Genomic DNA, 17,320 nt, shown 5'->3' on the forward strand with positions numbered 1-17,320 from the left:
TTTTTACCCCCCCCCCTAAAAATTTGATTAGAAATGCATATTAAATTTAAGATTAGTTTACAAGCTAGTAAAACCAATGCCTTGGATGTTCAATTATCAAGTCCAGACTATGAACTATTCACAGTCACGACCTCTGTATCTCTGACAAGACAAAACAAAAAGTTCATACATCATTTTTTTTGTTTACATTGTCGAATTTCAGAGCCATCAAAATTATTATTTGTGTCTTACCTGATGATGGATACAAAGCAGCAGACTGGTTGTCTGCACAGTGTAGGATTTGATTGATATCATGAACCTTTGTGCACTGCAGTGGGACCTTTTTATAGTGTCAGTCAGGGCATCTGAGAAGGCAGTGCTCATTTGCTCATGTACAATATTTGTTTCTTCAGATGCACTTAGACTAGACCAGTAGACTAGTTTAAAGTCAGAGCAGAATCTTGCGGTCTCTCAGAGCAAGTCTCTATGTCTAGGCTGATACTGAATGAAAGTATCTGTTCTGCCTCATTTCAAAGTATGAACAGTTATGTCATTCAAGACTGTGAATATTGAATAATACATTGCTGCTCAGATTATCTTATGCTAGTGTTTACTTCACAGGGAGGATACATCAAATGATCTCTTGAGAATGAAGCCTTTTTATTTGCCATACCGTAGAGGAGTGTAGAAAAGACCTTGAATGTGTAAACCGTAGTTACAAGTTCTGCATTCATAAGAAGAACACAGCTAGACATATCCTTCTCCAGCACATAATCCCGCTGATATTCAACAGAGTAAAGATCTTCTTACGTAAAATTCCATTATTTTAAATTGACCTAATAGTATTACATCAGTAGCTTGGAAGTCACACAGCATAGAACAGCAATGCTAAATGCAAATAGTAAAATGCAACCATTTAATCATACATAGGGTAGAAAATTAAATAGGCTTATGATCTTTTGAAAGGGATATGGAAATGCTTCCTATACCTTTTGTGATGTGCGGCCAATCAAACTGCACCGTATTTAGGTGCAAATTAATCTGCTCATTGGTGCAAGCTATCATCCTTGAAAACCATAAAGGAAATATGATGCAAGGTGAAAGAAAATATGACTCAGACTGCGTTAAATACCATTTGAAATTAGGATAAACATGGTTTACACTGGCCGCAATGTTTTCTGTGCAATGAATTAATGGCTGCTGAGAGCATAAAACCATTGAAATCCATTAAAATCCATTGATTTAGAAACCAAGCATTAAAAAAAAAAAAGCCGATATTTATGGCATTTATACATATACATTTTTTTGTCATTCGTGCTGTATATTAAAGGTACTGCATAAAAAGGTAAGGTTTTTTCTTAAGGTTACATGCAGTTTAGTACTCACATTTCATCCCAAGTGGCTCATAATGCATTCATTTCATGGTGAGTCCCTCTGGAGTAACTTGGGGTGAAATGTTAATGGTGATACAAAAGGACTGTATTGTAACTGTCCAATTCCACAAACTCTGTCATTTACTATTAGACCTGAAGCACCTTCCCCCATATTTCTGAATGAGTATGATTTGTACCAGCTAAATCACAACCAAAGTTAGATAATATTAGGGATGCACCGATACCACTTTTTCCAGTACTCGCCCGATACCGATACTTTTATTTTTGGTACTTGCCGATACCGAGTACCGATACCAATATTTTATTGCATTTGTAAATTTTTTAAATATTGGGTACAGAAACCAAAAGAGTATGTATAATGTTAGTTGGTTAACTTCATTTATCAAATAGATACAGTCAAACCAAAATTTATTCAGACACCTTCAACATTTCTCACATTATCACAGTTTATTTGCTATAGTTTAGAAAATGGTAATAAAATACAACAAGAACTCAGAGTTAAACTGAGTCAGAACAAATTCAGCTTGGTATCGGTGCATCCCTAGATAATATGATTGCTTGTTGATAAGTGCTCTTTAACGCAGTTCATTGAATTAATCAGGAAGGTTTTTAATCAAATGCACCAGTGGTTTTGTGTGATTATCTGTCATTACCTTCATTTTACCCCTATTAAAACTGTTGATAAACAGCTTGATGAAGCCTAGTGAGAAACCGTTCTGTTGTTGTCTGAGTCAGATGTCTGAAGACCTCTACAAACACTGGTTGAATAGTCTCAGGATGCAAAACAGGACTCAACACAAAACAGGCATCTAGACAATCTATTAGGAAAGTTATGAGTAAACGACTTTCCTTGAAAAAGAGACGGTTTTGACCAGTGTCCCATGTGTTTTGACCGAGAACCCAATAGATCTTAGTAACAGATGTCAGAGGAAGGCCAGAGGGGATGTAGACCCCTCCTTCCCATGTCTCAAAGGGCCACTAAATGTTTTAATTACCAGGCCAGCGAGATGTGTCTACAGGGAGCTCTCTGCTAAATGTGAGCCCCTGTTCCTCAAGTAAAGAAGAAGAAAAATAAATAATGCTGTTATTTTTTAAAGAGAGCACAGTAATGGTGCTTCAGGCTATCGTACTGCAAAAGGAATATGGCTGCTCCCATTAGGATGAATGGTCTTACTGTGTGGCTTATGAGAGGAGGGAAATGGTTCACACACTTTTTCAAAGAGGGGAAAAGGGTTGGAAACATTTTTTGTATGCTCTCTTATAAGGAGATATGAAATTCTTTAAACCACTTAAGAGGGGTCCAGAGTCAAGCATCTTAAGAGTGGTTTCAAAACGTTCTTTCTAGAAGAGATTTTTTTAATTATTATTATTATTATTTATTTATCATGTTCAAGAATACTGAAGTTTTTGTTCATGGCTGCCTTAAAAAATAACAAACATCCATACAGTGTAGGAATTTTATTTATTATTTTTTTTTTTTTTACAATTTTTTTCACTACTGCGCAGACTCTGGCTCCAAATGGCGTAATTTTTGCAAGATGACAGCGGCCATACTGAGATGTTTTCTATAGTGGAAGGAAGTGGAGACACTTTGTCCATCTTTTTTTACAGTCTATTGTTCAAACAAATAGAGCAGTGATTTGATAGGATGGCAGTGTTTAAATTTTTCAAAATTTTCAAAACAGTTGTTTCTGCATATTAAAGGAATATTTTACCCAAAGTGATAATTTTGTAATCATTTACTCACCTTTATGTTGTTCCAAATCTGTACACTTTCGTTTGTGTAAGATGGTGTCGGTTAATGTTTTTATGCAATTACAATAACTGAGGACTGAAGCGTTCAGGCATTTGAAAGGACAACCATGCATCATAAGTAGTCCATATGTCTCTTGCACTATATTTCAGTTTGTCTAAATCCATATGACAGATTTGTGTGAAGAATATAGTTGCAATGTCTGATTCATGAATGAATTGTTCACTTGACTTCATCTGAATGATTGGTTCATGAATTGGACTGATTCGCTTCAAGAGCTCAACAGTGAGTCAGTGATCTGGAGCGTGTGCACTCAACAAAATTCCGGCGTTTCTGATTGGTTACAGCATTCATGAGCTCGGCAGTGTGTGATTGGTTATAATGCGCAATGCTGTAAAAACGAGTAACAATTTAGTTGCATTTTTGCACCCAAATTACAATGTGTGTTATGCCTTTAGCAAGTATTTAGCTAAACTGAACTAACCACTCTTTACACAAACATTGTTACAGCAGCTAAAAGCCCATTTCCTATGAAGTTACTGAAATATAATTAAACATTTATTTACAAATAATGAATAGTTTCCACTTTAGATTGGGTACAGCAAAAACATGAAGAGATGATTAATAAATAATTTATTACAATATGTAAATAGGGTGAATTCAGGTCATTTGGGACACTTTTTGCCATCGAGATGACTGCTCATAAAGGTACTAATGGTTAGTAAACGTTTGTAAACATTTACAAATGATGAATAGTTTCCACTTCAGATTGGGTACTGCAGAAAAACATTAACAAATAATGAATGATTTGTTAAGATGTGTAACAAACAAAGACCAAATATGTGACCTTTACAGACTGTGATTATAAGTTAGTGAATAATATGTTAACATGAATGTTTTGTGAAGTGCTTAAAATGACTAACAATTGTAAATGTAAAAAAGAGGATATGAACTGAAGTTTAAAGACATTTGTTAGCATTCAATAGTACAAATAAGCTTTTAATCATTGTATAATTTCTGTTAATATCATTTGTAGATTTTTGTTTTAAAGTGCATGATTGTATGAAGTAAGCATTATATAATATTTGTTAATGATTTATTTTATGAACAAAAAATTGCATGTGGTCGCAACAGCAGTGATTATTTTCCAACTTGATCATTTGAGAATAAAAACAACTCAGGTAAACTTTCGGTCTTGTTTTTACAAATATATCAGCTTTTTTAGCTTTTTCTTTGAGTATGACAATGAAACTTGACAAAGTAAAACCGATGGGGAAACAAGCTTTGTGTGAAGAAACTGACAAAATGGCCTTCTCTTCGAAAATAGTTTTTTTTTCCCTCAGTGCACAAAATTTAAAAAAACACTCAAGAACCTTGATAGTGTAATCAAATTGAGTGTGAAAAAGCTGTAATTCCATTGCATCGAGCAACATTCCTAATCCGTTAAAGGATTAAACAAGGTATTGTTGTGTGCCAAGCATGACAGTCATAGCATTTAATCGTTTCAAACATTCCATCAAGGATTATTCCAATGTCTTGGCTTTTTAGATTTCCCTACTGACAACATCCACAACAGCTTTGAGTTCTCTTAGAAACTCCAACGCAAAACAGTGGAGATAAGATGAGTCTCATGATAAACCCCCAGACTGCCTTTGTAATTTATCATGAATGTGTCATGGTATTATTTATTGATAATATCACACACATATAAATATATATATATATAAACGAAAAACGAAAAACTGCTCATTACTGTAAAATCAAGTAATTATTGAGTGAGTACATTTTTTCAAAAATGATGTTCCATTAAGAAACAAAACAAGTGACTGGATAAATTCAAAATTGCATACCACCATTCTGCTCTTACTATTTCCTCTATATATTTACATGGCAGAAATAGTCAAACTAATATTCTGATATGCTATTCTGAATTCAGCCACAGTCTTTATGTGTCACGGTGCGTGTGGAGAGATGAAGCGAGGACTCAAGTGCAGGATGAATGGTTCTTTCTTTTAATAATAAAATGAAACAAAAACAAACTAAAACAACCCAGAGGGGGCTGGGCACACCCGCTGAAGACTGTGATATTATGAGCGAGTCAATGAATCAGTTTGTTCAACGGATTTGTTCAATTAATCTGATTTGCTCAAAGGTGCAGAACGTTTTCATTTTGGAACTGTTTTCTTCAGTGGATCAAAAACAGACAACTAACTGGCAATATTGTGTCTAAAATGTAAATTTCTCCTTATTGTTTAAGTGTTGTTTAAAATGAATTCTAAAACTTCTTTGTTGTGTCTCTCAACTGTTACTCAAACATTATGAATGTCCAAAACGTTATGAACTCTAATAGAGGGAAACTCTATTAATGGCAATATGTCAAATAGACTAAAATGAGATTAGACATCAGAGCTGGAGAGAATTCATCAGAATTATTTTGCACAGTATAGGCTAAGCACACCTGTAATCATGTTATAATCAACTTCTCTATCTTTTTTGAGTCAAATCTCTGATAAATTGTGTGTTTGATTATCAGGTAGAATTTAGTGATGGTGTTAAGTAGAAATCTAGTCTGGCCAATTCAGAGGATACGGGCACTAGATTTTACAAACTGGCATTGTTTTGTATTGGTATGCTTGGCTCATTTTGTGAAGCAGTTGTGAGAACACATGGTTAATTAGCCTTGACTAGCCACTGCTATAAACAGAAACCATAGGGTCTCATCCATCAAGACCACTGTGAGCATTTAACAAACAGAACATTTAACATTCTCTTTTATGGCTCTGGGACGCTATCAATTCAGGGGCAACGCTCTGCGTCTCGGGTGTGCGTGCAGGTGCATATTATAGTCCCATCTGCAATATCAAGTGACAGCATATCATTCTCCAATTTAGGACAAGTCTCAGTTTCCCAGAGAGCTAATAGTGTTCGCTAAGGTTAATTTCCTTCCATACATCTGCCATCAATAAGCAATTAGGTGCTGAGGAAACAAAAGCTCTCAAACCTTGACACATTCCTCCATCCCTTTTGTTTTAATCAATTAATTTCAATTGCACATTTATTGGAGAGTAGCACATGGATTTAGACTTAAAGTGACACTTGGAAAAAAAACTTTATTACCCTTGGCGTCCTGATACGCCATCTTTTTTCTTCTTCTGCCTGCTTAGTATGCAAGCGTTATTGATCAAGTGATTCACAGCAGATGTTCTGAAGGGCTCTTTTTAAAAGAATAGTTCCCTCAAAAATGAAAACACTGTCAAACATGTATGACGAAGAACTCAAAAAAGCACCATAAAAGTATGATAAATTATATATTCCAAGTCTTATGAAGACATGCAATAGTTTTGTGTGAGAAACCAACCAAAAATTAAATTAAGTTGTAATTTACCGAATATCTCTTGCACATTCACAAACTAATGAGAAAAATTCCCTATTTGGTTCAACTCAATAGCTATGTTTCCATCACCCTATTTTAATGAGCATTTTGAAGTATCGCAAGAGAAACGAGTGATGGAAACGCCAAATTCTGAATAAAAATCCCTTAATTCACAAAAACGTTTTTACGCTCGCTTGAGGTGGTTTTTGATTTGAGGTGGCGAAAAAGGGTCAATGTGAATAATGGGAGATGGAAATGCATTTTGCAAATAAATTCCTCCAAGTGCATTAAAAAAGTAATGTGACTTTGCACTATGGGATGGCAAATCCTGACTAACCAGCGGACTGATCTCATTCCACAGCATCTGAAATGTTGTAATGGTCATTCAGAAATGCCCGAGCAAAGTCTGTCATCAAAGTATTTCTGTATTATTGCCTACCATAAATGTCTTACACGACTGCGTTCCCAAACAGCAGCATCCACCTCTGAAAGCAATGACTGCATTCATTGTGTTTCGTCTGCTCGCTCTGAGGCGCAAGTAATTTATTATATATGAAAATTATTATAGTCAGTAGCTTCTCCTACTTTTCTTAGTGATTTATAGTGTCAGTTTATCAGCAAGTGACTATTTTGTTGTCTTTGACTCGTTGGATGGAAACGGTGCTTGTTCGCAAATGCTTTATGCGATATTCCAATTTTGCGCATAAGTTAAATTCGCACCTTTGGATGGAAACCCGGCTAATGACTCGCTGATCTGGTGCCAGTGGTTTACAGCTCATTGGAAGGGGCAACTAACAGTGAATAACAAGGAAATTGTCAGTCTTTAATCTTCAAAACACTTGAAATATAGTGCAAGTCAAGTAGAGCACTTTGAATTTAATTGTATAATACTTTTATGGTGTTTTTGCATCCTTTTTGAAGCTCAAAAGCTAATTGCATGGAAAAAAGCGACCTTTCTTCCTTTTGTGTTCCACGGAAGAAAGTAAGTCATACGTGTTTGGAATGACATAAGGGTGAATAAAAACCATCATTTTTGGGTGAACTAACTCTCGAATGCTCTGCTGATATCACATGCCTTTTGTCCTCCTTTCAACATGCAAAAAGCTGAAGACAGGTCTAAACTAAGCAGAAGCAACATCCAATTTTCTCAGCAAGGTGTGAAAGGGAATTTGCAGGAAGTGTTTTATGTGATAATGCAGCTGCCTGAATAGTCAATGCCCACCTACGCTGGCGCGTTGACAGAGGATCATAAATCGCTCGGTGCTAGTAAAAAATGCAGATGTGATAAACCCCCACACCCCTTTTCATCCCTGAACAGCTGATAAAGTCAGCTCGTTCCAGCTGACAGGTAGGCTTAAATAAAGGCCATTCAAAATGGAGAACTGGGAAGGGCTTTGTTTTCAAGCCTTCCAGCCTCATATCCTTCCTACATTAAGCACCAGGAAGTCCGTCTTCGTCTGGCCCATGGATCCCCACAGGCGGTCAAGACATGCGCTTCTGCTTTTCCAATGTCATGTCACGCTCATATGGCTCCCCAGTGGAGCTTGGCAGGAGTTGGTTGATATTATATGCATAAAGCTTCCCACATCGTCTTAAACAACTTGGGTTTCACACACACAGCCTTTATGACGATGCTTTTTTATGTTTCAGATAGCTGCTGGAATGCCAAGCACTATAACAGCACCCCCAGGACCGCACATTTGCGATTCTGCATCGTAGGTGGTTGTATCTCATTTCACTGCGAGGGGTCAGAGTCTTCGCAGACTAAGAAATCCAGTGCTGAAACTCCCTGTGGCCCTGCCACGATCCTCTCATCTTCCAGACTTCCATTTCCTTCCTCTTTCGCCTTAAGAGTTCTCTGTATAATACTGCTTCTTTACTGGCCCATATGAGAAGTCGGGCTCTCATTGACAGAATAAAGGAATGCTGACATGCTCCAAAACCCCCAGCCATGCACCACTACATGTCCACTTGAAAGTGCATTGGTTATACACTGTATTTCAGAATATGTTTCAAAGACCAAAGAGTGTTAAAGCTAGCATGGAGATTTAGCATTCAAATGCTTAATAGGGAATAACTATGCATGTCATTACGAAGAAAATGCTGCTCAGATTGATGAACGTGGTAAAAGTGTCCCAGAATGTCTTATAGGTGTCCTTTTCTATTCCGCAGCTCCACCCAACAACATCTCAGTTGTGGCAGAGAACACACCAGCACCGTTCAGCCGCTACCAGGCCCAGAACCTTACTCTGGTCTGCACTGCCAAAGGAGGCAAACCAGCTCCATCGGTGAGTCCCAGCCAGTTTTATGTACAAACACATGCTGTTTATACTGTAAGTAGGCATCATTTCCAGTCATTACAGATGTCCCTAAGATTTTCTTCTTTTTTTTTGCCATGGTCAATTTTGTCCCCACTACTTTATGAAATAGCTCACAGCAGGGATGTGTCTAATACAGAGGAGGCATCTCCAATTGTCAAGCAGCAGTTTCTTTCATGCATGTTATAATGAGGGGAGTTCTGGCACTGGAATTTGTTATTTTTATTGTTTTGCTAGTTTTGCATCCATTACCCATACACCAAAATGCATGACAATGTGTCTCCACTCATAATGTGCAAAATATGTCAGATTTCTTGGAATGTTTCTTCAGTACTATTTTAGAAAGAGTGATTGCTCCTTCATATCACTTTGTCCTGGTAAATATCAAGTCATTGTGCTTTTACTTGTTCAATTGTGTGTTTTTGTTGTTGTTTTTTGGACAATTCCAGTCTTAATGACATTGTTTACATTTCACTTGACTTGTAAATGAGCAAATCCTCTATTACAGACTAAAGAGTATGTTTTTATCAAGACCAGTTCAGCATGAACCTACAAAAATCATGAATGCTCATGATGTTTATGGCAGATAAATAAGATATAAACCTTCTGTAAGCACCCAGGGTCAAATTATTAAGCACAAACAGACAAGTCTTAGTATGCATTTATGTTGCATTTAAATATTTAAGAGCCATCATCAACCGTGCACAATTCCTCAACTAATCACATGCTCCACTATTATTGTCATTGATCACATTGACTTTTTCATCAAAACAGAACAAGAAGACTTTTTTGTATGTATTTATTTCAAAATCTGTTATTTGTTGTTCCTGCATGTTTTATGGGCCAGTTGGAGTACTTTTTTAGTTCTTTTTATTTGTTTGTTCATTTTGATTCACTGTTTGTTCAGTGATTGTGTCTAGGGTAGAGTGTAAAGGCCTTGTAACTGTTTGATGTGAATATTTTCATTGAAGTCAGTGGGGTTTCTGCGGCACACCCACCTCAACCTCATGAACACCATCCACACAAGCTCCGCTTGAGTTCAGCCAGTGGTTTGTAAAAAATCCCTCCAGCCCATTAATCATGCTCTGTGGACGCAGCTTAATGTATTCCGGATCTATCTTGCCCCCATCTCCAGCAATTAAGGGCCCAGCGTGATAGGCATGTGGTGTGAAAATTATTTCCACCACCCCACCTGAAGAGTCACATTGCCGAGCAAAAGGCTGACCAGCTCTGGCCTCCATTAGCACACAACCCATGAGTGCAAGTCCCAAGGAGAGCTCACCCCACTGCTCCGCCCCTCATTACCAGCCAATCCACTGCCATTCATTCACACAAGACAGTCTCCGCTTCATCAGTGTAGGCTGCACGCTCCTCATCAAACTCCCAGGTAGACCCGCTAATGCAGACGAGCAACGGGAGCCCAGAAACAGCGCTTAAATTAGAGCTGAAAAGACCTTAGTCAAAGGTTCCTGGATGTCTGGGAGGCTGATGAGGCTCTTGCAATAATATTTTTCAAAGAAGTTTCAGATCTGGGCTGGTGGTTGAATGTGGCTTGATTTGTGTCATGCTCAATAGTCGGTTCTTTTGGTTGTGTGTAGTCAACTTATTCAGAGTTATAAAGGTTGATTCTCTCTCGCACTGTTTGAGAGTATTTCAATAGCCTGTGAATATATTTGGAAACAAATTTTTTTTTTACTTTTATTGTTAAAAAGTTCCAAAGTTGTTGGAATACAGTATGTTTATGTGTGTTTTTAACATAGCTGTAATTGAGATCTTCCTGATTGTTTTGTAAATTGTAAATCTATAAAAATGTATGGCATGTGCACAGTCAAAATAACACACTCAAAATAGAAAAGATTATTAATCATATTTTTTTTTTTATGTAAAAAAAATTAATAATAATTATGTAAACATTTATATTAAAAAGAATAAGAAGAATGATATACTGCAAAATATGTCTAAAAGATTAACTTTGTCAGCAGCCATTGATTGAGTGTTACACGATCCTTCAGAAATCATTCTAAAATGTTGATTTGCAGCTCAAGAAACCTTTGAATTATTATTATTATTATTATTATCGTCATAATCTTCTGTTGAAAACAGTTCTGCTTAATTTTTTGTGTAAATCATCTTATGGTTTTAAAAGATTTATTTGATGAATAGAAAGCAAAAGAAGCATTTATTTAAAATATAAATATTTTTTATCAATGTAAATGTATTTACTGTCAATTATGTGGAATTAAATTATTGATTTATTTAAAAGATGAAAAATAAAGACAGCTTAAAACATAATTCTGACCCCAAACTTTTGAACAGTAGTGTATGTATAAGTTTGCTTGCGTAAAATTGCATGAGAGAATTTTATTGTTTTTAACATTAATGTTCATAGTCAGTTGGGCTATGAAAATAAGATTATTATCATCTTTTTTACATTTATGTCCTCATCAAAACAAAAGCATTTGAAGGTTGTACCATACAGGATAGTACTTAATTAAGTTAATTAAGTATATAGTTTTTTGTGGTAATGAAGTATGTGGTTGAGAAATAGGGAAAGGGAGGAGTACTTTTATGCATTTTGATAAGACTAAAATTCATTCAGAATGTCTCGATGGGACTAGAGCTAGATGGGTAAAATGTTTTGCCAAATTATATTACATCTCATGTGGATTACTGCCTCTATTCTATGTTCAAACCTTAGAACTGCTTCAAAACAGTGTTTTGAAATTAATTGTATTCAGGAAATAATTTGGTATCTTTGGACCTGAACCTGTCCCATTAAGGGAGAACAATGATGTCAAAGTCACCTTGTAATACTGTAAACAAACATACACATACTAGAACACTTGGGACATTATTTGGTTATTTACTAGTGAAGTCTCCAGACACTTAGACCTAGATACTATTTTCAATCCAATACCAAACAATATTCTGATCTGGATAAAGACAAGGAGTGATGAAAATAACCTGGAATTTTTAAATAAATAAATAAATCAGGAAACCAAATATAAAATGCAATCTTAATGCTTTTACGAGAATGAGAAAGCTTACAGTAGTCACTAAACAATTTTTAAAACCAAACCAAAACGAATATTTCTCTTGTGTTGCAGGATATTTATTCACTTATTTGCCTCTTGCTTCACCAAGCCTACAAATAAAATAATGTTATTCTCAACAGATAGTGCTGTGCTCCAGGGCAGCAGCATTGGACTGCATTTCTCTTCTGCAACTTCAAATGCCTTTCTTCTTTACTGTCTTATGATTCATCTCATTTGGGCTTTTCTGGTGTCACTGCCTCATGGCTTTCTTCTATATCATCTGAAACATTCCCTATTTTCTTTTTCATGCGTTCACTCTCCTTTTTTTAACAATCTTTAGTAAGTCAAATCAATGCCATGGCTTTGCAGTTTAACACCCTCTTGAAATCAATTTAACAGCCACCGTGCATAGCTTGGGGTTCAAAACATTGTATCATTCCCACAGTGAGCTGTGCACCCGGCATGTTCATCATCTCGCTGCTTTTGGAAAAGGCTGTCTTTATTTTGTCACCGTTCAGCTCTTTTCAGACAATTTTGTCTTTCATCGGGCTGACAAAATTCTTCCGGCAGATTTGGATGTTGAATTTAAAGGGATAGTACACCCAAATATGAAATTCTATCATTATTTTCTCACTCTGGTGTTACTCCAAACCTGTTATATATAATCAATAAGATGTTAAGTTCCACAAATGACAAAAGGCAAAACTTAAGCAAGCCAATCAGTCTGATTTGAAAACTGGATGAGTTGCAACAATTTTCATCTCAGTGAATAACTTGTATTTCAGTCTTTTCCTCACACAGCTGTGCGGATTTTATTTATTTTTTTTTTTTTGATCATATGTTTTGATTACTGATGCAATTGTAGACTCAGTTTACTAAAAGTTATTTTTTACCTTTATTCTATTATATTAAGGTTTCTGATAATAGAGAGGTTAACGAGGTAAAATGAGTAGCATTCAACCAGCATGAGGCAATCTCACCCTTAGATAAAATATAACTGCTTTCTCTAGTCTAGGCCACTGATATGACTCATGTGAATGTACATCATTTTAATCGTATTTGTCCAAAATATTCTTTGTGCATTTTGTTTGGGAGTCACATGTCCGATGGGCCTCAAGGGAGGTTTCTTGTCTTTAAATAGCCTACCATGAAGAGCAGCATTCGAAAAACAGCAGTCCATCAACTGACAGCCCAGGCTAGTGTATCCTCTGCACAATCTGGGGCTGATTGAAAGAGAGCTAGATAATCATCCCCCATATTATCCGTCATTAAGTCCATTCGGCTCTCACTCCCGCATTGTAACAGCAGAAGTAAGGCCATCATCTCTTTGACACTCCATTGATTAAATATGACAATTTTAGGAAGTAGAAAAGGAACATCCACTATTGTCAAGTCTCTAAATGAGCTTTCCACTCAAAATAGAGCACTTGGCAATAAACTGTATGCTGGAGTTTTCATTAGCGTCCATTCACAGTCAAACCATTCTGCTGGCGGCGTGAAGCATTGTGCTCTGGCGAGCATGCGGAATTACATCGCTGTTTGTTTGCTGCACTCATTCAATTTCGCAGAGATGCGGGCGCACACGTGCTTTTTTGTGCACATCCATTGTGCAAAGCGTGTTGGAACACCGGTGATTCAAGACCTGAAACTGAGGGGGGGGGGGTTTCTTTCCTTTGTAATGTTGTACATCTAAGAACTGCCAAAAACACTTCAAGGGCACTGAACTACATGATATTTTGGCTTATTTCAGCACTTACTGTATTATTGTGCAATATATCTTGCTTGGATAGACTCTACATTGGCTGCTGTGTAATTACTCCCCTTACTAAGGCGTGAGACACGAGTGCTTGCGTTCATGCGGAACTATTTCGGGTTGCGTGGGAGTTAGACGTGTGACAGTCCGGCATCTGCCTAAAAAGGACTTTAGAAACTCTGCTTTTCCCCAGACAACAACCAATCAAGGACAGCCATCAACAGTGTGTCAAACATGTCTAATATCTAATTTGTATAGACGGAAATGAGCATTGTGACTACGGCTGTAGATACAAGGCAATTATTGAAGGCATATTAGAGAGAAATTAATATAAGGACAATTGATTATCCCCTGTGAAAAGAAACAATGGCCTTTTCCTGCTCATTGTGTGATAAGTCATTACCAGTAATAAGAAATGCTCTGCTGAAATGATTAATGGCGCTTACCGTAATGTAGTTATTATAACATACCAGTTGGACATTGTGGGACATGTTTAAGCAATTTTAAACAAAACTTAAGCGCATGTCGACTCACATTTCTTTAGAAAAATGTTGGTGAGAGCATACATGTTTGAGACTGTGTTAAAGTAAAAACTCAAGTATGCCATCCGCAAAACACAAAAACTGAATTATGTTCAAACAGGTCAAAATTCAGGGAGCTGTATTACAGTATGAATAATTGAAGATAGCGTGTTTGCAAAGAACAAGGCTGGGAATGAGTTGAGCATGTTGTGTGACCGTTACATTGGTGATTAGCATGGCTATGAATAGGAGTTCTGTACACTATTTGCAGAGGCAGACTACCTCTCTCTCAGATCTAACCCAGATTGTGGCAGAGGATTTATTTGGCACATAAACCAGAGATAAGGGACTCTAACATAACATTCATTAACCCAAGATAGAATTAATAGAAATATATATAGAGTTATATATATATATATATATATATATATATAGAGAGAGAGAGAATTGTATTTACTTTTGTATGATAAACCAAGGCTCACATTTTTTGTTAATTTTTTGTTAATTTGTATACTTTTATGCTTTGCAACATTTGGGTATAAGTGACATTTATTAACTTAAACATTTATTTAGCTAATCAGTAATGTTTTGCCGCATGTGTATGTGTGTGGTGTGTATACACACACACACACACACACACACACACAGACCTGTATTGCATATTTTTGTACCTGTATTGTACCTTATACCAGTATTGCATATTTTTGCAAATTACTATTGCAAATTTACTTTATAAAGTAAAAATAATTGACTTAAAAATACATCATTTTTCAAATTGCTTGGTTTCATTTAATTAGCATATTAGAATGATTTCTGAAGGACCATGTGACGCTGAAGACTGAAATGTCTTCTGGATGGCTGCTGAAAACTCAGCTTTGCCATCACAGGAATAAATTCAATTTTAAAATATATTAAAATAGAAAACAGTTGCAAGGTAATAACATTTCACACTAGTACTGTTTTCACCGTTTTCATTTTTTCTCTCTCTTCTTTTATTAGAGTGAAAATATTACTACTGCTCTGATCAGCAAGCAAAAGCCTTGGAGAAAAAAACAATTAGTGGGTAACAACTATCGTAGTTTACTATTTCACTGAATGTTTATCCAAAGCAACTTACTGTACATTTCTTACAGTGCCAGTCCCCCTGGGGGGTTTATGCAACCTCGATATAGTGTGTTTACATGGAAATGTGATAAACTGTGGCGTTGATGCTACAAAAGACAAAGACAGAAGCTATGCATGCTCAGAAAACTCCCTCATGCGGCTTTGTTTGACTAAGTAAAACCGAGGCTTATAGATCCCCCATTCATTGCGAGTGAACTAGCCTCTTTTCAGCCGTACCATGAGTTATTGCATTGTCCTTTCTAAATGGCTCTGTAGTCAAGGCATTGTTTTGTTATCTCACACAACCACTAATATTAGGCATTAACTGCTGTTTGGAGCCTTAGCTATTAGCATGAGGGTTCCACTATGCATCTGCTTTGTCTGCTCTTCCCTGTGGCTGCAGGCACAAATAGTGAGATAATGCAAGTAAAAGCCACAGTGTGGTATACGCTGTTAACCCCTCTCAGCAGCCAAGATAAAGTGTGTACTTTAAGAGCACATTAGCTGCAAAAACAGTCCTCACATGGAGGGAAATAGCGCTGTCCCTTACAAGCCTCTCTCGCTTCGTCGTTCTCTGAATTCTTGTGACATTGCTAGCAGGAAACAAGACTTCTCAGCTTAATTCACCCTTGTTACATTATGTTTATTTACCCAACAGAGTGCGGGGGCATTAATGTTGAGATCAAATCAAAGCCACACACACATACAGTAAAGAAAGGGCAAAAAAGGGCTACAGTGCAAGGAAAGGTCTTGTGTAATGCAATGAAATTTTGATCTTGTGCAAACAGAATTTAAAGTGTCCAAAGGCCCCAGAATGGACAAGCAGATTATATATTTCGGTAATTTCACAATTTACTTTGATTGCGGCAGATACTGACTACTGCATACTCATTCTTTGTAAAGTTTTCTCATGCCTTTTTATACCAAAATGATGCTGGTTTTCATGCTGGAAATGTGTAATCTGCAAAATTATTTCAGAACCAGCCTGTGTATCCAATTGACAGTCAATTGACAGAGTTTTGAGATTATATTTAAACATCCAAAGTTATTTGATTTAGCATCTTCATGCAGTCACTGTTTCTTTTGATGCATCAACAAGAAGTAGTCAAACTTTATTACAAATACATTTTTTAGCAATCAATTCACACATATTTGTAAATACAAATTGTAAATTAAATGTATTTTAAACTGACAAGGAAAATAAAGTAGCTGGAATAATAATAAAAAATATATATATTTGTATATGTATTAGTTTTATTGTTAATTTTATATTAAATTATTTCATATATGTTGTAAATTTTATTTTCATTTATTTTAAGACCAGCATATTTTAGGGGCTGTATGGATTCAGTTTCCTACGGAAGTTCTAAGAGGCCATGCATTATTATTATTTTTTTCTTTCGTTTTCTCGTGATCACGACTTAATTGTCTCGTGATCTCAAGACAACGATAATTGTTTTCTCGTGATGATGACTTAATTTTTTCAACATAGCAAAAGTTGTTTTCTCATGATCTCGACATAACACAAGTTGTTTTCTCGTTATCACGACTAATTTTCTCGTGATCTTGACATTTGATTTGTTTTGAAGTTTGATTTTTAAAACACAAAGCATCGTGAGTCTACTGTTGGTATAGTAACGCACGCAACCTTGATGGGGACATTCTAAAATGCTTAACGTGGCTTAATGCATTAATTGAGAGTGTTTTTAAAGACCAAACTCAGTATACACTGAGGATTTACAATTCATTGTACAGACAAGAAGACGAGCCCATAATAAGAACTCAATGCGTTTAATTACAAGTTAAGCATTTTCCTCCAATAAAAAACCATTATAAGGATAGCGTTTAATGTGGCTTAATGCATTTAGACAGTGTTTTAAAAAGACTCAGTAAACACATTATTAATAAAGCATTCTATGTACAGACAAGCAGTTGAGCCCATAATAAGAACGCAATGCGTTTAACGTGTTAAGCATTTTACCCATGTGATCATGAGAAAAAAACAAGAAGGAAAAAATAATAATGCATGGCCTCTTAGAAATTCCGTAGTGTCCATCCTACTTTTATTTAATTATTTCTTGGTTTATTTA

The 17,320-nt window shown here is 36.1% G+C and overlaps 1 protein-coding gene across 2 annotated transcripts in view; it reads left to right on the top strand.

Annotated features, from left to right (window-relative positions):
• Positions 1-17,320, top strand: part of igsf21a (immunoglobin superfamily, member 21a) — a 202,801-nt gene that overhangs the window by 169,798 nt on the left and 15,683 nt on the right. For both annotated transcript variants that reach the window (XM_016489867.1, XM_016489868.1), the window contains exon 5: positions 8,672-8,787. In XM_016489867.1, coding sequence (XP_016345353.1) covers positions 8,672-8,787 — 116 coding nt within the window. The remainder of the gene's footprint in view (positions 1-8,671; positions 8,788-17,320) is intronic.

The sequence above is a fragment of the Sinocyclocheilus anshuiensis genome, unplaced genomic scaffold (assembly GCF_001515605.1).
Source record: "Sinocyclocheilus anshuiensis isolate Anshui unplaced genomic scaffold, SAMN03320099.WGS_v1.1 scaffold1154, whole genome shotgun sequence".
Taxonomy (NCBI): domain Eukaryota; kingdom Metazoa; phylum Chordata; class Actinopteri; order Cypriniformes; family Cyprinidae; genus Sinocyclocheilus; species Sinocyclocheilus anshuiensis.